General features: G+C 43.5%; 1 protein-coding gene across 5 annotated transcripts in view; it reads left to right on the top strand.

Annotated features, from left to right (window-relative positions):
- The window catches only part of KDSR (3-ketodihydrosphingosine reductase), a 38,186-nt gene that overhangs the window by 4,663 nt on the left and 10,601 nt on the right, over positions 1–22,922 (top strand). For all 5 annotated transcript variants that reach the window (XR_013961384.1, XM_080683643.1, XM_080683642.1 and 2 more), the window contains exons 2-7: positions 3,266–3,355; positions 5,291–5,347; positions 9,429–9,494; positions 9,689–9,784; positions 15,803–15,994; positions 21,203–21,286. Coding sequence is in view for 4 of the 5 variants with exons in the window: in XM_080683643.1 (XP_080539769.1) it covers positions 3,266–3,355; positions 5,291–5,347; positions 9,429–9,494; positions 9,689–9,784; positions 15,803–15,994; positions 21,203–21,286 (585 nt within the window). In the remaining variant the exon portion in view is untranslated. The remainder of the gene's footprint in view (positions 1–3,265; positions 3,356–5,290; positions 5,348–9,428; positions 9,495–9,688; positions 9,785–15,802; positions 15,995–21,202; positions 21,287–22,922) is intronic.

The raw sequence follows: 22,922 nt of genomic DNA on the forward strand, positions 1-22,922 counted from the left end.
TTGAAGAACAAGTACAGACTCACACGTAGGGAGGGGGAGAAGAGTCCCTGTAGTTAAGTCTTGATTGTTGTTGGTATCACTGGGAGGAATTGACCTCCAGGCCAGTTGGCTGTGAGGATCAGCTGTGTCTACACTGGGAGAACTTCTGTGCTGGAGATACCCTTATGAGACAAGACTTGCAAAATTACAAAAGCCTCTGTGATCAGCTTGGATGGGGCGGAGTCTCAGGGCAGAGCAGACAGCCTTGGCTTCCCGTCAGCCCTGCCCTCTGAGGCCTCTGGATCTCAGTGTCCCTTGGTAATCGCTGCAAGCACCTCTGAGAGAAAGCCACCCTTGAGTTTCGCCCGCTGCCAGACAGTCCAGTTTCTCCCAGAATGGTCTGGGTTCCCAGAGTCTCTCCCGGAACTGGAGTTCAGCGCAGTTGGGAGCTTTTTGTCTCTCTCCCGCTTGAGAAAGCCAGCCATGCACTCAGTAGTCAGTCCTATCACGCACGTGCGTGCCTCCAGACCTCTGTCTTTCGCAGCTCCCCTGAGTCTCAGTGTGCTTTTCTCTTTTCCTGACAGTCCAGATTCCCCCCGTATGAGTCTGGGTCCCCAGGGTCTTGCCCTGAACTGGAGTTGAGCGCGGTCGGGAGCTTCCGTCTCCCTCCCGCTTGAGAAAGCCAGCCACGCACTCAGCCGCCAGTCCTCTCCACGAGCGCGTCTCCGTACCTCAGCCTTTTGCAGCTCCTCTGAGTCTCCATGTGCTTTTCTCTTTCCTTCTAGTTGTAGGATTTCCACTCAGCCAGCTTTCCTGTGGTTCTGGATGATGTCCATTTTGTCTTTTAGTTGTAGTTTTGAAATGGTTGTGCGAGGCAGCAGTTTAGGTGTTTACCTATGCCGCCATCTTGGTTTCTCCCCGAAGCCTTTTAGTTTCAAGTAGGATACAATATCCTCTTAGGTCAGATGCATTCCAACACTTCCCTTCCCCTTCACCTGACAGCCCGAGGCGCCCCCTCACCCCCCACTTCCCTGGCCCATGTTATAGAATCTACATAGGGAAAATGACTAGGAAGAAAATTTATCTTACTAAGTTAAATATACATCAAGTCCTTCTTATATGCCAGGCACTGTGCTAAGTGCTAGGAATATGGTGAGGAGCAAAAATAGAGTTGGTATTTTTTTTTTAAATATATATTTTATTGATTTTTTATAGAGAGGAAGGGAGAGGGATAGAGAGTTAGAAACATCGATGAGAGAAACATCGATCAGCTGCCTCCTGCACACCCCCTATTGGGGATGTGCCCGCAACCAAGGTACATGCCCTTGACCGGAATCGAACCTGGGATCCTTCAGTCTGCAGGCCGACGCTCTGTCCACTGAGCCAAACCAGTTAGGGCTAGAGTTGGTATTTTTAATGGAGTTTATGGGGTGGTGATAGGAGAGATGGTTGTGAATTAAATAATCACGCAAATCAACCCATGGCTATTTGATTCTGTGAGTGCCATAAACTAAAGGGAGAAAAGGATGCAGTGCTGAAAAGTGGGTGGAGGAGATGCTGGGCAGTTAGGGAAGGCTTTCCTGAGGAAGCGATGTTTGAGCTGAGATGGGTGAGTAGGTGCCAGCCAGATGAACAGAGGGCAGGAGAGCCTCTCTGGTGGGGACATAGGCTGTGCAGAGTCCTGTTGTGCAGTCAGTGAGAGCATAAAAATGAAAGACAGCCAGGGTGACTGAGCTGTAGATGGTGAGGGCAGAATAGTGAGGAGGAAAAGCTGTACTTTTCAGGATTTCCATGAGATCATACATTACTTTATAATAAGCAGTCACTGAAAATGTCACAGGACATATGCAGGTGACCATTCTTTTCATGTTTTGTAGAACTGGTCATACATAGGAGGTATGCAGTGAGGAAATAAGATTCACTTGGAATTGGACTCAAAGACCGACTAGTATTTATTATTAGTAGTAGTATTTTTATTTTTCAATTTCAGTTGACATTTAGTATTATTTTATACTAGTGGCCCGGTGCACGAATTCATGCACATTGAAAGGAAATTAATTAGAAGAAATAACAACATGATATAACAACAACAAAGACATTATATAAAAGCATGATATAAAAACAACAAAAACATTTTATAAAAACAACATTGATAAAAACAATGACTCATAAATTGATTAAACTCATTCTAATATCTCCCTATATACCACATTAAGAGTAAAAACACTTTCAGAATGCTTGACTAATTTCCCTTGTGATGAAGTATTTACAACTTTAACTTTAACTTCACACACTCTTCAAACTTGAGAGAAAGCAACATATAACTGACCATGTCCAAAAACAGGTTCAGGTAGAAATATTCCTACTCTGTCTAGATTGGTGCCAGTGAGAGCTTTATATGTATCGCACATGCACGAGTCAACATTTATTTTTAAATTGCCAGTGCGTGTCATATGTACCGGCTGGTTGGTCGGACTTATGGTTAGAGGGATGTATGGTCGGAGGGATGTAACATTTGTCACTTAGCCTTTTATATATATAGATTAGTTTCAGCTATATAGCATAGTGGTTAGATATTTATATAATTTACCAAGTGATGCCCCAATAATTCTAGTACCTACTAGCACCATACATAGTTATTACAATATTATTTTCTATATTCCTTATTCTGTACTTTACATTCCTGTGACTATTTTATAATTACCAATCTGTACTTCTCAATTCCTAAACTTTTTTCACCCAGTCTCCCAACCCTCCTCCCAGCTGACAACCATGAGTTTGTTCTCTATATCATTTATATTATTTTATTTTTATATAATGCTCTTTCACATGGTATTTGTCTTTCTCTAACTTACTTCACTTAGCATAATACCCCTACATCTATCCATGCTGTCACAAATGGGAAGATGTCATTCTTTTTTAAGGCTGAGTAATATTCCATTGTATACATGTACCACATCTTTATCCACTCATCTATTGATAGGCACTTGGGACTAATGTATTATTTATTAGCTAGATTTATAGGACACTTTCCCTCTAGTGAACTCAGGAAAATGTATAGGTGTGCACTGTATCTATAGTTCAGCGCTGGGGACAATGACAGCAGGCTCTGCTGATGGTACAATCTTCCATGTTTGGACTCATGAAGTCTGGGATGAAGAGGCAAGATTAGCTAAAATTTAGTTCTTCTATTGGATTTTAGAGCCCATCATAATTATTTTAGATGAACTTTCAACAGAAGGGAAATGCCAAATGCTAAGAAGACTTTTTTTTTTTTTACTTTTAGGTCACAGGAGGCTCCAGTGGCATTGGAAAGTGTATTGCTATCGAGTGCTACAAACAAGGTGCATTCATAACTCTGGTTGCACGAAATGAGGTAAGTCTTCTAGGTATGTTATTAGTAACTCATTCAACTTTAAATTAATCTAAGAGGTTGTACCAACGTCCTGGTGTCGACACCTGCACTGGAAATCTCCAGTTTGAGGTACGCTTCCTGAACCATGGTTATTTCTCATATTCAGGGCAATTTCTTGGTTAAAGTCAGACCAGCTCCACAAATATATATTTAGTGCCAGCAGCGATTAGGCAACACCATAGACGCTGCTGATTTTGGCATGGGATAGGCCAAGAGGAAGTTAGGCAGCACACCTGGCCACAGGGAGCCTGGAGGGCCCTCTGCCCACTGGGGGTGCCGGCAGAAGCGTTGGTGGCACTGATAGGATATGTAGATGTTTCTGATTTGCTTATGACATGATTCACATCTCTAGTGAAACCCATACCCCACTGAGGAATCTCACTCCTCCCCAGCAATTGAGCAAAACACCTGTTTTTCTGTGTTCAGTTGATATAAGGTCTGTTGTTCTTGCCAAAGTTGCTTCCATGCCCTGTGAAGCAGTGCCACTCTATTCACACAAACAGTAGGAGTCCCCTTGCTCCAGGGGGTGGGGAAGTGACCAGGGTTGTTTTGTCCACTGCTCTTGTTCTGTGCCCGGCATAGCTGGCTCACAGTGGGTGCTCAGACATCGCTGTTGAGTGAAGACAGGAAGGGGTGGTAGAGGGAATGGGAACGTCCGAGTGGCATCAGTGCTGGGCATCCCAGTGCAAAGGGAGAGCAGGAGTACCGTGACTGCTCAGGTAGGGGGTGCACAGGTGAGCAGGCCTCAGTGGGAGTGGCTGGCCATAGGGGCCTCTGGGGGAAACGTTCAAACAGTGACACAGAATTAGGCTTGGACATCCATTGTTTCTTTTTAAAATCAAGAAAGGCAGGATTAGTTACCTTTTATGTGTACTGCTGACTTCTCTAACAGTGAATTTGCTTTGGCATTGATGCGCCTTACAGGAATGAAACACGATTTTAATAAAAAGGCATTTTGTGAGGTTTAAACATTGCCCGTATTTGACTCGAGGCAGATGGAAAGGGGTGCAAGGGAGGCCCGCATTTTGGGTGCTCAGAAGCTCATTGTGTGGTCCTTGTGTGGCTGGAGGTGAACGAGCAGACGGGCCTTCTGGCCTCCAGAAGTCCTTTATTTTCTGATGTAATATTTTATTCTGATTTTCACAAAGTTGAGTTGTGCATATATTTATTCACAGAACAATATTATCTTATTATAGACGCATTCATGTTTAGAAAACAGGTGTGTCTTTCGAAAGGATTGCCTTTCCTTTTGTGCTTTTCTGCTGTAATGACGTATTTAAATTACATCTTTTAGAGCAAAGTAAGACACTGTAGACAGGTATTTGTCTTCTTGAAAATGAGTGAAACAAGCAAAATGAGATATTGGAAGAATTATTGTCTCATGGACAGCTTTGCTGGTCTAAAGAGTAATTGTGAGAGTAACCAGGCATGAATTTACTTCGTCCATCCGGAAAGTGATTTTTCTATATTTGCTTTTATAGCAGAGGAGGGAAATGTTGGGTGATCTCTCGACATGGAATCACATGTACCCTAATTGCATATTCACATGATTGTTCTTGTTTATATCAAATGTCAGATCAAAACATTGATTAGAACTGATAGGGTGCCCATCAACAATTAATACTATCAGTTGAGATTTTGAAGTTCATTTATTTTTCTATTATCTTTCTATACAATGAATTTAACAACTTGCTATTACTTAGCCATAGCTTAGCGTATGCTACAGCTTATTTTTTTCGTTGATGGTGGCCCATCGCTGCGTAACATAGGTGCTGTCTTTTGTGTTTTCTAGAATTTAATGAGTACTTGCACAAATAATTACTTTTCCTCTCCTTTTAAACAAACAAGCAGACGAATAGACAATCACCAGAACTAATAGTTCTTTCTTGCTTTCAGGAGAGGCTGCTGCAGGCAAAGAAAGAAATTGAAAAGCACTCTATTAATGACAAACAGGTAAAATCACTGTCTGTGTGATGCCTTTCCTGTATGAATCAACACAGATGCATAAAGGGAAAAAAGGGATTCTTCAACTCTGAATAGTTTCCTGGAAGATGTGAGAGTTTTCTAATTAAAATAATACTAGACTGTTGTGAAAAAGGTGAAACTGCTTGAATTGTCTGGAATTCCAGATTATGACAAAAACATATAGACTATATAACACATATACACACACAGACAAACCATCAAAATAACAAAATGCTTTGTTGGAAAATTATTTTCTTTCAATTATTTATTTAAATCAACTTGATACCAACACTTAAGGGGGAGGGGGCATTTAAAAATATTTTTGGGTTATGGAATTGTTTGATAGATAAAATGGAGTCTATATACACTGAGTGGCCAGATTATTATGATCTCTGAATCAGGCCTGGTGCATGAATTCGTGCATGGGTGGGGTCCGGCCAGCCTGGCCAGGGGGAGGGGACATGGACGGTTGGCCGGCCTGCCTGCTGGTCGAACTCCTGGTGGAGGGGACAATTTGAATATTAGCCTTTTATTATATAGGACTAGGGGCCCAGTGCACGAAATTTGTGAACTGGGGGTGAGGGTCCCTCAGCCCAACCTGCCCCCTCTCACATACTGGGAGCCCTCAGGGGATGTCCTACTGACGGCTTAGGCCCGCTCCCCGTGAGGAGCGGGCCTAAGCCGCAGTCTGGCCTTTCTTTGTGGGAGGCAACCAGGCTGATCAGGGGAAGGCACGAGCCCCATCATTCTGCTGCTGCTGCCACTGCCAGTCACCACAGCCACCAAGGTGTTTTCATCAACATGGACTCCAGTCCCTTCACCATGAAAAAATGACAACTTTCTTTAGGCATTTTCAAGATGTGTCTTTCATAGGATATGACATTTCTTTCTTTTTTTTTTTATCCTCACCTGAGGATATGTTTTCATTGACTTTTAGAGAATGTGGAAGAGAAAGGGAAAGACAGAAACATCAAAGTGAGAGGAACACTTTGATTGGTTGCCTCCTGCATGAGCCCTGACCTGGGCCCCAGCCAGGGAGGAGCCTGCAACCTAGGTACATGCCCTTGATCAGAATTGAACCTAGACCCTGCGGCGGGCAGGCGGAGGCATTATCCACTGAGCCAAACCGGCTAGGGCAGGATATGACATTTCTTAGCCCTCCAGCAGCAGACCTTCGTTTTTTTCTCCAGAAGTGTGGTGGAAAAATCCTAGATCACCTTTTTGGATTCTTATTACCCAAGTTACTAAGAATATTACCAGTGGCAAACAGGAAGCTTAGCCAATGAGCAGTCAGAAAAGGTGTTTCCTCTGTAATTCACACCAATCGCCGGCTGGGCTCTGCCCAGGCCTAAAGCCTCTGGCTGAAGCTTTAGGCCTGGGCAGGGGACCCCCAGCTCCCTCTGATCACCGGCTCCGCCCCTGCCCAGGCCGAAAGCCTCTGGCTGAGGCTTTAGGCCTGGGCAGGGGCCCCCCAGCTCCCTCCGATCGCTGACTCCGTCCCTGACCCCTCAGCTCTGATCGCAGCCTTGCCCTGCCCAGGAGCCCCCTGGCTCAGGCCCTTCCCAGGCTGCTCAGGGCCCCCACGGGGCTTACCTCAGAGTGACCTGGGTGCCAGGATGTTCCCGGGACCCAGTCGCTGGGCGCCTATGTATGCAAATTAACCGTCATCTTTGTTGGGTTAATTTGCATACTCTCTCTGATTGGCTATGGGTGTAGCGGAGGTACGGTCAATTTATATGTTTGTCTATTATTAGGTAAGATATACACTGAGTGGCCAGATTATTATGTGTTCAGAGATCATAATAATCTGGCCACTTAATATATGTATATGTATAATTTTTATTAACATTTAAAAAATTTCACTTGTCTTTGGTATAGGTTTTACTTATAGTAAATGATCCAATACTGCATAAAAAGGCATGTTTAAAAATTAATCCCATGATTTCTACTCCCTTTTTAAACAATTGTTTTCTGTGTGATGATTCAGAGATAAAGTCCAGGGTGATTCCTTGAGTCTGAAATATGCTAGGGCACATTTTCGAAGGGGGTGTTTCCTTTCCTTAGGAATTTATATCATTTGGATGGGGTTCCTTGCAGTAAGTAAAACTTTCTGCCTAAAAACCCTACAGCCATTGGTCTCTTTTTATTCATCTCTTTGACCTCCCATGTCACAGCTTCATTTTTCACACGTGGTTTCTTAGAGCTGGGAGGGATCTTGGTCATTGTGTGTCTGACACCCTTATTGCGTAGATGAGGTCACTGCAGCCTTCCCAGGAAGCTCGGAAGTTGATAAAGGGACAGGATTGGAACTCAGGCTTCCCCAGTGCATGCACGTTCTTTCTACCGCCTCGTACCCACAACTACACGTGGGTGCATATCATTGATGTACTTATGTGCCCACCCACATACATACTCTGTCTGCACCTCAGCATGATGGCCAATGTCAACACGGGAGAATTCATGGAAAGACTGAGAAACCAAGGACACCTTCCTACTTATCTCTGTTACCTCCCTGAGAACATAGAAATTCCTATGTCAGTGACCTAAGCTCTGCTTTGGAAACATTACCCAAAAAGGAAAATTAAACAAAAGCTCATTGTTTGTCCCTATTAGTATCCTTCATTTCTGTCTCATAAATTTCTATCAAAGTAAGCACAGAATATATGCTTTCTCCCCCTTTTCTCCTTCACTCTGTTCCCTTTCAAAGACTAAATGGACTTGTTTTCCGAAGTAAAGCACAGGCTGAGCGCTTCCCGCCATTCCTCTGGGCTGCACACCCCCGGGCATGGCTGGTTTATACCTGGTAGGCTCTGGGGCTGGGCTCAGTGGCCCCCTTGCCTAGAGAATCAGTTGAGTGGCCAGTCATTCCAGAGGCAGGGATCTCAAGCAAATCTCAGAAGGAACCAGATGTGACTTGGCTCCCTGCTCAGCTCCTGCAGGCCCAGATTGACCCTTCGTCTCCTACATAATGTCCCGTGGCTCGGCCTCTGAGCAGGAGCCCAGGCTGAGGTGGCTTCTGCTAGTAGATATTGTTTGCTTATCTCTTTATTCCACCAGCTAGTATTCAATCCCAACAGGGCAATCACAGCTCTGATATTGCTCCAAGGAAAGTCATCCTTTAAACCTATTTGTTAGATTTATTGTTATTCTTTTTAGCAACTTAAGATCTTAACAACCTGAGATGTGATTTATGTATTCTTTAATGTATGTAGTCTTTTTAATAACAACTTGAGGTAGAATTTATGTGCATTAAACCACACCCATTTAAAGGTGTACATACATGTGATGCAGAGACAGAACATTTCCAGCACCCCCCAGAGTTGGCCCTCGTCTCTTGCAGGCCATTCCTGCCTCCCCTCCTGGCTGCAGGTGGTCGATGACCTGATTCTGTCATTGCAGATGAGTGGCATTTTAAGAGGAGCATTTTTTTTTCTATTTCCAGCCGCATTGAGGTATAATTGACAAATAAAAATTGTATATATATTTAAGGTGTACAACATGTGATGATTTAATATATGTTTACATTGTGAAATATTACCATGATCAATTAACACATCCATGATTTCACATAGCTATTTTGTGTGTGGTGAGAATACTTAAGCTCTATTCTCTTAGCAAATGTCAAGTATACAGAGTAGGTCAATATTAATAATGACAGCCTTCATGCTCTACATTAGATCCACAGAACTTATTCATTTTATACCTGAAAGTTTGTACCCTTTGACCAACATTTGTGTTTGTTCAAAACAGTTGTCTACAAAAGCTGCTAAGAAAATTAGACTCTGCTAATTGCATTGTCAACAGATTTTGAGTTTGCTCGAAACAACTTTCTATAAAAACTGCCAAGAAAATTAGACTCTGCTAATTGCATTGCCAACAGATTTCAAACAGTGCAATTGGTACATCCAATATTGGACTCCTTACCTTGTGGAAAGAACTGCCTTTAATTAAAAATAAGTAAATAAATAAATAAATAAATAAATAAAACTAAAAAATAATCCCACCAAAACTTTTAAAAATACTTTCAGATACCTGCATAGCTTTAATCATTACTTTCTCTTTCTAACAGGTGGTGCTTTGTATATCAGTTGATGTATCCCAAGACTATAGCCAAGTGGAGAATGTCATAAAACAAGTAAGAGGCCGGGCTAATTGGAATTATTTCATATGCCTTTTGTTTGGTTCTTACCATTTTGCTGTGTGGTTTGAAATTGGTAAACCTTCCTAAGAGGTCTAATAGTTTTATAGATTTTATTTGTTGGCATTGATTTGCTCCTGAATGACTCTTCTTTTGTCTTCCTTAATGTCTGCTCTGATGCATTTTTCCAGGCACAGGAGAAACTGGGCCCAGTGGACATGCTTATAAACTGTGCAGGAATGTCAGTTTCAGGAAAATTTGAAGATCTTGATGTTAGTACTTTCGAAGTAAGTAAAAATTAGTTTTTTGATCGTGGAGATAGCCCGTACACTAAAAGCAGAGCAAGGCTTTACAAACGAAATAGATAAAGTGTGTCCAGATTTCCTGGAAGCCTGGAGAGACTAGAGGAAGGTGACACAAGCTTTTGGTCCCAGTGCCACGACCGTCTAGCCTTAAGGATCCAGACAAGTCTCTCAACCTCGGTTCCCCAGTTGTAAAATGAGAATAGACCCTCGTTCCAACACAGATGACTGTGACAAATCCCTGAGGTAACATAGAACTCTTTGTAAACCAAGAGATTCTAGATTTTCATGTCAAGTGTCCGTATTTTTAACAGAAAAAACAAAAAGTTGAGGAGCAGACTCTGTTTTCAAATCAGAATAAAGAGATAACGTGTCATATTTATGATTGCATTTTTAAAACAGGTTTGACATGCAGCCTCTCCTTGTCATTTATTTCAACTCTAAACAAATGGACATCAGATCTGAAATCTTTAAATGGGAAACGGTTTTTTAGTTGACATTGCATCTGCCATCTTTTCTTAATATTCTGTTGAGCTTCATCGAGGTCATGGGTTTTGAATGCTTTTGTCAGTGAAGTGAAGTTGCATCTGCTGTAGGAAAGGAGACTGTTGGAGCAGCAGTTTAGCTATCTTGCTCCCGGGGGACTGTGGGAAAGCACCGGGCACTCTGATTTAAAGTCAAGTTGGGAGAATCCAGATGTAATATTAGCAGAATGGTGCCTTACCCGGGGCTGGACAGTCTTAAGGCTCCTTTATCAACTAGGTAATGATAGTTGACCAGTATACCTTTATCTGTGGGTAATCAAAGGGGGGTTTAAAGATTATTTCATAGCAGTGTAAAGAATCAATTGAGGGAAATAGTTGTAGTAGTTATCTTGGCATGAAATGATAAGGGAGTTCAGAGGTGGCCAGCACAATAGGAATAGGGTGTGTGTGTGTGTGTGTGTGTGTGTGTGTGTGTGTGTGTATGTGTGTGTAAGATGATATGGAGGGACAGTCAGTGGACTCCCCTTGACAGAGTGTAGAGGGTAGAGAGGATTGAGGTAGAATAGGTTGCAGGGTTGTAATAAATGAAGGCACTGTTGTAAAGCTGGGACCTCAGGAAGCGGGGGTGCCTGCTCGGGGATAAAGGGAGTCAGGATGGTTTACATTTGTGTGTCTGATGGAAGTAGGAAGATAACTGAGTGAACGTATTGTGGGGTATGTAACTGTGAGCAAGAGTAAAAGAAACTATGTACACTACCAGGGGAATGCCTGTATTGGGTACCCATGGCAAGCAGACAGTGAGAAAGATGTGAGATGAAGAGAGAAGGAAAATAACAATGCTGTAATATGAAGCTTGTGAAAGAAAAAAATGTACAATTCTAATCTTTTTAAAAAATTCACTTTGCTCTCAACCTTCAGTCTCCCATTCACACTGTTTTCCCTTCTTTCCTTCCTTCCTTCCTTCCTTCCTTCCTTCCTTCCTTCCTTCCTTCCTTCCTTCCTTCCTCTTCTTCCCCTCACCCCTCTCTTTTGTTTAAAAAATAACTCAATCACAATTTGTTGCTTCTTTCCACACTGGCAGCCACCACATGACTTTGTTGCTCTCTGTTCCGCAGCAGGCACAGCAGAGAGAAAGGTGGACTTTGGCATCAGGCTGAACCAGTTTGAGGTATTGGGTCTGATGGTTTCTAGTCTGACCATTTGCCAGCTGTGTGATCTTAGGCAGATCAGCCTTTCTCTTCCAGTCCCAGCTGCCATCTCCCTGAAGTGGATAGACAGCTCCCAGAGCCGTGAGGACTAAGTAACCTAATCTGTGCGTGGCGCTTAGCCCATGGTAGTTGCTTACAAACACTAATGTCCTTTCTCTGGTATTCATTCAACTCACAAGTACTCGAGAGAAAGCCTCTCGTGCGTCCAGCATTGTTCTGGGTACTGGGGATGTGTGCTGAGCAAGAAAATAGAGTCTGGGCCCTGCTGAGGTGATACAGACCCCACAGGAGCAAGCAGATAGCTGTGTGATTTCAGACTGGGGTATGTGCTGTGGGGAAAGGAACAGGGGCTGAGGGGCTCTGTGAGGTGGTGTGGACGGAGACCCAGCCTGGGGGCTGGAGTCTGAGACCTGGAGAATGGGGACAAAGGGACCAGGGAAGAGCCAGTAGCTGCCAGAGCCCCAGGTGGGAGGAGCTTGGCAAACCCAAGGATGGACTGGCAGGCCTGTGTGGATTGAGCATCCCCAGAGATGGGCAGAGTGGGGCATGGGCCAGGTCTGCTGGGGCCTTGAGGGTTTTAGTCTCAAATGTCTCAAGAGTTTTAAGTTAGGCCAAGCAGTGGTGGGATCTGCATTTTTAAAGGATCTCCCGCTGTACAGGGCAACTTTTAGGAGCTTTTGGGGTCACTAAGTGAAGAAATGGTGAGTTGGGAAGTGGATGGGGGTAGAGTATTGGGCAGCCATGGAGTGTGGGCTAGCAGGAGGCGGTGACAATTCAGCACAAAGATTCAAGCGCTGTTAGGGGTGTTGGATGTGAGAACTGGCCTTCTAAAAAGGAAGGACTGTCAACACAAAACCTGGGGCCTCTATTCCAGTGATTGGGCCTCACACCAGGAGGCTCTCTCTGTCCTTAGTCTCCCTACAAAAGTCCCTCCCCTGCTTGCCCTGAATGGAGGCAGCAGTGGACTGTCACCTTCCAAGGCTACTCGGCCCCTGCCATCTGGGGCTCAGTGACTTGCCTTGTTCTGATAAAAATATGGGCTTATCATCAGTGAGCCTGGTTAGAACCACTTTTGGTGCATTTTCTGAAGCTGAGTTCATTTTTATTCAAAATAAATTCTCAGTTACTTCTTTTGTTTGGCTTCTTGTTTTTAGTTTTAATTTTACTGATGTTCACACGCACATATGATGCCTGTGCACACTACTGCATGTGTTGTCACAACTCATTGCCAAGGAGAGTGAGAATGCCCTTTGTGCCTCCAGGCAGTGGACGCCTGGAGACCTGCACCTGGTGTCCTCTGAACTCTGCCCTGGGTGCCTTTTGCCCTTGCTGATTTTGCTCTGTGCCCGTCACCGTAATAAATCATAGTTACGAGCTCAACTCTGTGCAGAGTCATGTGAGGTCTTCCCGTGAATCACAAAACTGGAGGTGGACTTGGGGACCTCCAGCATACTTCTCTTCATTTTCCTTTTTAATGCCTCTCTTTGTGGTTTTGGGAGCTGTGTCTTGTTTTCTCTACCTGTGGATATTAATGAGAGTTATTTTACGGTTCTGCTTAGGATTACATTGACTCCATAGATCCACTTGGGGAGAATTGACATCTTAATAATATTGTCTTTAACCCATGGACATGGTCTATATCTCCACTTAGGTTTTCTTTAATTTCTTTCAGCAAGGTTTTATAGTTTTCAGTGTTTGGGTCTTACACATCACTTTTCAGTATTTCATATTTTTTGATGTAGTAAAAATAGTATTTTTTAAAATTTCAGTTTCTGAGTGTTCATTGCTAATGTAGAAAAAGACAGTTGATTTTTTGGATATTGATCTTATAATGTTGCTGAACTCAGTTAGGAATTCTAGTACTCATTGAATTTTTACATCGAAGATCCCATCATCTGCAACAGTTTTACTTCTAACATTGCCTTCTGGACACCCTTATTGCACTGACTGGAACTTCCAGCACAGTGGTGAGAGCAGACATTTTTGTCTTGTCCTCAATCTTAGGAGAAAACATTCAGTCTTGAGCATCTATACCAGGGGTCCTCAAACTTTTTAAACAGGGGGCCAGTTCACTGTCCCTCAGACTGTTGGAGGGCCGGACTATAGTTTAAAAAAAACACTATGAACAAATTCCTATGCGCACTGCGGGCCCAGGACAAGTTGGCTGCTAAGCAGGACAGGCCGGGCTGGATAAATGTCCTCGGCAGGCCACATGTGGCCTGTGGGCTGTAGTTTGAGGACATCTGATCTATACTAATAAAAGGGTAATATGCTAATTAGACCAGGAGACCTTCTGGACGTCTTTCCGGACAAAGCCATGGTGGCAGGGCCAAGGCAGAGGTGGTTGGGGCGATCAGGCCAGGAGGGGAGGGCAGTTAGGGATGACTAGGCCTGCAGGGGAGGGCAGTTCGGGGGAACCAGGCCTGCAGGGGAGGACAGTTAGGGGCAATTGGGCTAGCAGGGGAGCAGTTAGGCATCGAACAGGCTGGCAGGGGAGTGACTAGGGGGTGATCAGGCTGGCAGGCAGAAGTGGTTAGGGGCAATCAGGCAGGCAGGTAGGCGAGTGGTTGGGAGCCAGCAGTCCTGGATTGTGAGAGGGCAGTCGGACATCCCTTTTGGGGTCCCAGATTGGAGAGGGTGCAGGCTGGGCTGAGGGTTAACCACCCCCCCACCCCCCGCACGAATTTCATGCACCGGGCCTCTAGTAATGATATAAAAAGGCATTTGGGGGAAAATGGAAATCTGAGATCCTAACACAATCACATATAATTTTCTGTATTTCCTTATTTGTTTGCTTTTAATTTATCTTTATTGTTGAAAGTATTATAGATGTCCCTTTTCCCCCCAAAAGACCCCGACCCCCTCATCGTCACCCCCAACCCCCTGGCTTTCACCACACTATTGTCTGTGTCTATGGGTTAGACATATATGCATATAAGTCAGTTCTTTGGTGTATTTCCTTGGTTTTATACCTATGCACATGTGCTTTTATTTACTACTAGAGGCCTGGCACACAAAATTTGTGTGTGGGTACGGTCCCTAGGCGTGGCCTGCAATCAGGGCCATCTTTCTCAGCTGCCCGCAGCTGGCCCCGCCTGCGCCACCACCCACCCCCAGTTCCCCATTAGCCATTGGGTGATCGGTGCCTGATGACCGGGGGAAGGGACTGAGAGGTCGGCTGTTTCCGCCCGCTCACAGACCCTGCCAGCTTGCCGGCCCCGCCCCCGCCGCGGGTGGCCATCTGGCAATCCATCGGAGCCTGCAGGCCAGGGGAAGGGACCAAGAGGTGGTCAGTGCGTCTCATAGTGACTGGTCCAGCGGTTGTTCTGGTCATTCTGCCATTAGGGTCAATTTGCATATTACCCTTTTATTATATAGGATTTGAAATCTTTATAGTCAGTGTAAATCCAGTCTGCCCTTGGCTTTTTCTGAACTTACAGAATAATATTCTTCCTCCTAGTGTTTCTGGTCATTATTTCTAAAAGTTATCTAACATTCTATTGAGTTAACATCTCATGATTGACTCAGAGTTCCCCCAGTGGTTTTATATGGTGATAGATTTAATATTTGTACAAGACTTTTAACATAAAAACATTTTAATGCAAGTAGTCTTAGATTTTCAAGTTAAAATGTAAGGTTTTTTAGAGTTCCCAGGATGAGGGGAGGGAAATATACTGTTGATACTTATGTAAGATCTTACCCATCACAAATAAGAGCCAACATTTGAGTAGTTATTGTAGATCAGGGCCCGTGCTAGCACCCAACTTGTGTTTCCTCTTGTAATCCTTGCAAGGGCTATGAGATAATACCGTTCTTAACCCAGCTTTCAGCTGCAGAAATAAGTAGAGTGTTTGACTTTCTTACTTATCATCAAGTAGATAGTAAATGGAAGAGCCCAGTCTTCAAACCATAATCTATGCTGTTAACCATTGTCCTAGGCTCTTTGTGGTCTTTCTTTAGCTTGGAACTAACAGGCTGGACATATTTGGAAGCTTACGCCTAAAACTGTTTTTCAAAAAATATTACCTGCAAGGAGAAAACTAGTTTTAACCCATTTTTAACAAAGACGTAACTGTGGTCATGGTGAGAAGGCAAGACCAGATTGAAACAAACTTCAAATAGTAGATCCTGAGCATCATGGCTCATTGACAGGGTCATTTAATCATTCGTTCATTCATCAAATCCACTGAGTTCCCAGTCAGTTGGGCTCCATTGAAGAACTGCAATCTGGAGAGCACATTGAATTCCTGGGAGCGCAGCCTTGTGTCTTCAACCTTTCTCATTCCTCTTGGCCTCTTTGCTCCCTGCAGAAACTGATGAGCATTAACTACCTGGGCAGCGTATACCCCAGCCGAGCTGTAATCACCACCATGAAGGAGCGCCGTGTGGGCAGGATTGTCTTTTTGTCGTCCCAGGCGGGACAGGTGGGACTGTATGGTTTCACTGCCTACTCTTCGTCCAAGTTCGCCATCAAGGGTTTGGCTGAAGCTCTGCAGATGGAGGTAAATGCTGTATTCGGTTTTATATTTATTCCTCGCAGCTCAGCAAATGCTCCTCTTTATTTTGTAGCTTCTTTACACATGTTGTTATATGGAATTACAGATTTGTAGATTTGACATTAGTGAAAGAGAATTGGCTCAATGCCTGAATTTTACTATTAAAAAGTTAACATTTTCATTGCATAAAATGATTGTAGTTGTGACGAGAAAAATGGTCGTGAGGTTTTTGCTTGCTTAATTTAATACACAAAGTACTTCTAATGTCTTCATTGTATTATTGGTCTAATACTGTATGAGTATGTGTAACAGGGTTAGAGATATTTTATTCTCTAGAGATGTTTCTGTGACAAAAAGATCTGTTCTTTGTAACTGGATAATAAAATCAGCATGTGTTTGAGGGGAGAGCTGAAGCTGGCCAGCTCTCAGCTTTTAGATAAATCATTTAACGTGGTCTCAGTTTACTTATCTACAAAATGAGAAGGTTGGACTAAAAAAAAAAAAAAAATCACTTGGCTCGCCTAATACTTACATTTTAATTTCTCAAAGAACTATTGATCAAAGTGATTGCTTTTCGTTTTCACAGTTAATGGCACATTTTGTGGAAGAAGGTGAGTCTAGGGTTAGTATCAGAGTAAGTGCTTATCATGAGTGACAGCCTCACACCTTAGCCATGTGAAGTAGACTTCTGCATTCCTGTCACCTGGGAATGCTTAGAAACTCACACACATGTCTATCTAAGTCACATACTGAAAAAGGCAAGGTAAAATTTCACTATTGCCATATATGCAGAAACATAACACATCATAATGTTAAAACCCAGAAGAGAATTCATTGTGGCTAACCCTCTCCTAGTAATAGTGTGATTTGAGAATCCCATTTAATGACTTAGATCAGGGGAAGGAAAGTTTTTTCGTAATTGGCCATTTCGTAATTTTAGCCTTCGAGAATTAGGCGGTATCTGTCATAACTAACTACTCAAGTCTCCTTTGATAGCAGGAAAACAGCCATGTGCAATGCATAAATGAATGGGTGTTGCTGTGTTCCAATAAAACTTTATTTATAAAAATAGGTGAAGGGCCAGATTTGGTCATCAGACCAAGCTTGCTCATCCCCGATTTAGGAAATTCCTACAAGAGTCCTCAATGGCATGTGACAGAGAGCCACACTGCCTAGATATTGGATGAGCATTGTGGTAGGTGAGTTGTCTGGTCAGTGACAATCCTGAGGTGCCACTTAGGGACCCATAGACTGTGCTGTTCTTCTCTCAAAGGAACCAGCCCCAAATTTCACTTTCATCAACTTGCTTAATACTCTTAATAGGGCCATACTGACCTATTCTTGATTAAGAGTATTAAGCAAGTTGCCCTAGATGGTTTGCCTTAGTGCTGTGGTCGGTAAACTGCGGCTCGCGAGCCACATGCGGCTCTTTGGCCCCTTGAGTGTGGCTCTTCCACAAAATACCACGGCCTGGGCGAGTCTATTTTGAAGAAGTGGCGTTAGAAGAAGTTTAAGTTTAAAAAATTTGGCTCTCAAAAGAAATTTCAATCGTTGTACTGTTGCTATTTGGCTCTGTTGACTAATGAGTTTGCCGACCACTGGCTTAGTGGATAGAGTGCTGGCCCACGGACTGAAGGGTCAAAGGTTCTATTCCAGTCATGGGTGTGTACCTTCATTGCAGGCCTGGTCCCCAGTCAGTTGCGGCACATGTTGGAGGCAGTCAATCAATGTGTCACTCTCACATTGATGTTTCTCTGTCTCTCTCTCCCTCCCTTCCATTTTCTCTGAAAAATCAATGGAAAAAAAATATCCTTGGGTGAGGATTAATAATAACAAAAAAAAGAATAGGTCATTATAATATGATTAGCCAAGAGGACAACATATATGACTGAAATTTTAAACAAGAATACTGGCATTTCTTTTGCAATTTTTACTTTGAAAAGTTCCTTTGTGAATCACTATTTTACTTTTATGACAGTTTTGTGAAATATGTGAGGCAGATGATGTTACCATATAGATCAGAAATCTGAGTTTCAAGAAGTTCATGGAGTTGCTCAAAGCCACATGTGACTTTGTACCGAAATAGTAACAAAGACCATGCTTTGGCACCGCCTTTGCTTCTGTCCAGCAGCGGAAGATGTGTCTATAATTCAGATCAGAAGGGGCCTGATTCATCTGGCTGGCGGCCTCAGTCCTGGACAGAGGGATATTTTGGAAATGACAGATGTGCTCATTAGGGCTTTTCATCCCTACGTGGTGTCTTGTGGAGCCACCTCAGGATTCACTAATTTAGGGCAAAGTGTATAATGTGGGTGGCCTGGTTTCACTTCCAGTAGAACAGAGATGTTCATGAATAAGAGGGACAACGTCAGTAGCAGGTGCAGAGTCCCTGCAGCCTCTTTGTGACAAGAGTGATTCATACTCTGCAAGTAGCTGGCCTCCACCTGCCAGTCGGCTTGACTTCTGTCCGTATTTGGATTCCATTAAAAATGTCCTCATGTAAACAGAATCTAAAATGAAGTAAACCTATACCATGAAGAATAGGTTTTGGGGGAAATAAGTTCAATAATCCAAATCTAGAAGTTTATTCATAGTAGAACATACCTCAAAACAAATATTTCCCTGCAAACTTCCGGTGTTGTGTTTTTAAAACCTGGAAAATTGAAACTATGTGGCCAAGGTGGCGGTGTTTTCTATGAATGAAACAGACCTTATAGAATTGCTCAAACATTACACTATGTACTTTGGATAATCCTTTTTAGTTTAACTCTTAAGTCTTCCTGTCCACTCCACCAAAACTAAAGTCGGGCCTTAGAAATGTTTTATGTACAATGAGTAATCTTTGAAAGTTTGTTTTGTTTATCTTTTTAAAAAATCAGTCTCAGGTACAAATACATCATTAATAAATTTTTTTAAGTTAATTTTTAGGGAAAGCAGAGACTAAATAAAAGAAAAGTAGGGGCTCTCCTTTCCATCTCTTGTTCTGACCCTACTCAGTCCCTCTGACTCACCTCTTCCCACATTTTGAAACACTGTTTTGAAACACTGTTTTAATTATTTGGGAGCATAGCCATGAACTTGAGTCTGAGAAACACTGCTTTGAAATGTTGCCTTACATTGGCTTATGTGCCACCATCCTTACTGTTGGGGAGACGGGCAACACAGAAGTGACCACATTTGAACCATAAGCATCAGCCTTTATAGCGGCTAATGACCACATATTGGCTTTTTTAAGTTTTTCTTTTTTTATTAAATTTATTGGGGTGACATTGATTAATAAAATTATATAGGTTTCAAGTGTACAGTTTATGATACATCGTCTATATCATTGTGTGCTCCCCACCCAAACTCAACCTTCTTCCATCACCATACGTTTGACCCCTTTTTCCCCTTTGCTACCCTTCCCCCTTCTCTCTGGTAACCATCACACTGTTGTCTGTGTCTATGCATTTTTGTTTGCTTGTTTGTTTGTCTTGTTTGTTGCTTTCAGTTTTATATCCCACATATGTGTTCTCTGGTCTGTGCACAGCAGAGGGTAAGGCCTTGGGAGAGTTTTTCAAAATAAGTGAAAGTCTTAAAAACAAGTGGAAGAGAACTTGCTTGCTCATCAACCTCACCACCTGGCCCAGATCCAGAGCTGTTTATGAGGTAGCTTGGCCTTGAAGCTACATGCCCTGCCCGCGCTGAGTGAAGGAGCTCTTATGCCCTAGGTCCGTGGTTGGCAAACTGTGGCTCGCGAGCCACATGCGGCTCTTTGGCCCCTTGAGGGTAGCTTTTCCACAAAATACCACGGCCTGGGCGAGTCTATTTTGAAGAAGTGACGTTAGAAGAAGTTTAAGTTTAAAAAATTTGGCTCTCAAAAGAAATTTCAATCGTTGTTTCAATCGTTGTGTACAGAAACAATGGTTGTTTCTGTACTGTTGCTATTTGGCTCTGTTGACTAATGAGTTTGCCAACCACTGGTCTAGGTGCACCGAAGCCCAAACAACAGAGATGTCACCTCTGCTATTGCACTTTCCAGGCTGGCTGGCCAGGCCTTCTGTCTGCAGGTTTCTCTGGGCCCTTACAGCTTCTCCCACAGACTTCAGAACTGTGCTCCCCGAGGCATCTAGGGAGAAAAAGGGCTCTATGAACAGAAGGACCCTGGGGTGCTCTCGGAGGCTGTTGCTTTAGGCAGACCTGTTGTGTTTATTCAGCATCCTTAAGACACAGTGGCCGACCTTACTACCAGCTGCCTGCCCACTTCCAACTCATGGGGACCAAACACTGAGCCAATGGCAAACAAGTCATGCAGAGATTTTGATGGTATGAACCTTAGAGTCATTAGGAATTAGGGTGGAGCAGGGCTTTGGGAAGGGTGTATCCCACCTGACCAGCAGGAGAACTTTCTGGAATTGTTGGGGCATGTTAATGAGTTGGGGAGGTTTAAGTGTGGAGGTATGGTGGTCAGGTCAACAAGCCTAAGAATGTGTTCTACACCATCCAGGAGCAGGTGGAATTCCAGGTAGGGGAGGGAGCTATGAAGAGAAGCTGGAAGGGTTTCTATGTGTAAATGAGGGATGAGTCTGTCCGCAGTGGTGGTGCTTGGCTGGGCTTGGGGGGAAAGGGGGGAGGGATTCCACCTGAAGGAAGATTCCTATTGGCCAGTTCTGTGAAGGAGGAAGTGACTTCTGAGCCCCTTCCAGGTAGGGCTGGCTGCACAGGGAGCCCTGAAGAAGCAAACTTCTCAGGTGCATGTAGTTCTAGACCTGCATCTGGGTATCACTTAGAAGGACAGTGGAAGGGATCTGAATGACCTCAACATATTTGGTTGATGAAATCAGCAAGAGTTTCAAAAGCAGCATGAAGGAAAACAGATTTGCATTCTGATGGCGGAGGGTGGGGAGACCAAGGGGTCTCCTTTTAGCATTGTCTGTTTGTCACTGACAGCAGTGGGAGGGAAGAGACAAAGGAGGTGAATGGCCATACCTTGGGACCAGCTGTGTTCTGGAGTGGAGGTTAGGATGAGCTTTTTATCTTTATTTCTAAACATTTCCTGACTCAGTGGGTAGTGGTTCTGCTCTTGCAGAACCTCCTGTTGGTCTTGGCCACCTTTGAGAAAATCAGGGCAGTATTAATTTTGTATGTATGCCTGGCACCCAATGCAAGCTGGCGAGGTGGACGTGAAAGTGTGTCTTGTTTATTGAAGGAACAATGGTTGTTTCTGAAATGCAGGTGAAGCCATACAATGTCTATGTCACCGTCGCCTACCCGCCTGACACAGATACACCTGGGTTTGCAGAAGAAAACAAAACAAAGGTAAGTATGCGAGTCTTTAACGCTGGAAACCTCTTTTCTGATTTTTTTCTTTTCACACTTTAGCCCGCAGGCCATTTTCATCAGTCAGAAAATTGAGTTCCTTTCAATTTATGTGCTAGCTAGAGAGGCCTCTGAACTTTCTGGAACCTCCATTCCAAATCTTGGACAATGCAGCCATATTTTCAAAAGCCATGAGTTTTGCTAATAATCTTTGAAGCCTTATTGAGTTAATAAGGTTTTTTCTGTATGAAGGAGAGTACAGCCTGTATTTTTAACTAATGAGATGATATTCTTTAAAAACCATATTCTCTCCGTTGAACTTAAAGACCTGATTGCTGATCCATTGTGTCCCTGTGGAGGTCTAATGGGCATCTCAGACATAACACTTCCAAACGGACCTTTTGATTCCCTCTCATTCCCCCTCATTATTTTCATTTCATTACCAGGCGCCCACCGCTCACCCGGCTGCTCAGGTGGAGATGAGATGCCAGCTTGATTCTCCCTCTTGGTTCCACGGTCAGAACATATCCAGAATCTGACCTGATTTTTTTTTTAACTGCATATGTCACTACCATTCTAGCAGTGGCAGCCACTGATATTTTTGCCTTCAGACTGGTCTTCTTTGGGGTCTGTTCTTCATGAAGTCGCTAGTGACCTTTTTAAAGCTTAAGTTGGGTCTTGTCACTTCCCTGCTTTAAATCTTCTTGTGCAAAAAACAAAAAACAAAAAACACCACACAAAAATCAAAAGACCAAACACCTCTTAGGTAACACAGTCCGATAGAATGTTCTAGAATGACAGAAATGTTCTGCATTGCACTCTCTAATATGGTAGTCACATGATGGCTCTTGAGCATCCAAAATGTGGCAAGTGGGATTGAAAGTTTGAATTTTTAGTTTTATTTAATTTTAACTAATTCAAAGTTAACATTAAACATTGCATGTTGGTAGTGGCTACGTACTGGAGAGTATGGCTCCGGTGGCTCCCACTATACCTGGAACAGACTCCAAAGGCCTTGATGCTAATAAAGGCCCACAGTGTCTGGACCCCGCCATCTGGCTGCCACAGCATTTTCTCCTCCTCTTCAGTTCAGTTCAGTGAGCTTGCCGGGCCTGTCGTCACCTGCGGGCTTCGCTCTTGCTGTCCCTCTGGATGTTTGAAAGGCCGGCTCCTTTATTCCTTCCCTTCCCTGTACAGAGGTCACTTCTCTGTCTTCTGCGTCTCTGCCAGCATCCTCTGGCTTTGTTATTCCTTCGTGGTGCTTGTCACCACTGGGCTTTTACAGTATATATAGGACTCTCAGTATATATAGGATCATACCCTGAGCTGAATATGATCTTTGCATTTTGTTCAAAGGAGCTTCCTCTGTGCCTTGACACATAGTAGTCACTGAGCAAATGAGTCAAGTGGAGAAGAAAGGAATCAATCAGAACTTATCGCCTTGAACTGGCCTGGCTTGTTTTTCTTCCCTTTTCTGTTAATGATTACTGTGAATCTCCAGGGCATAAAAATGGGCACTTATGCTCCATAGACCGTATACTAGTATTTGCTAAAAGGTGTTTATGATTTAGAAGCTTTTTTCATTTCTCTTCGGCTCTGCCTCTTTTAAAGTGACTATTTCAAAGAAGTAAATTTA

The sequence above is a fragment of the Plecotus auritus genome, assembly GCF_963455305.1.
Source record: "Plecotus auritus genome assembly, chromosome: 8".
Classification (NCBI taxonomy): Eukaryota; Metazoa; Chordata; class Mammalia; order Chiroptera; family Vespertilionidae; genus Plecotus; species Plecotus auritus.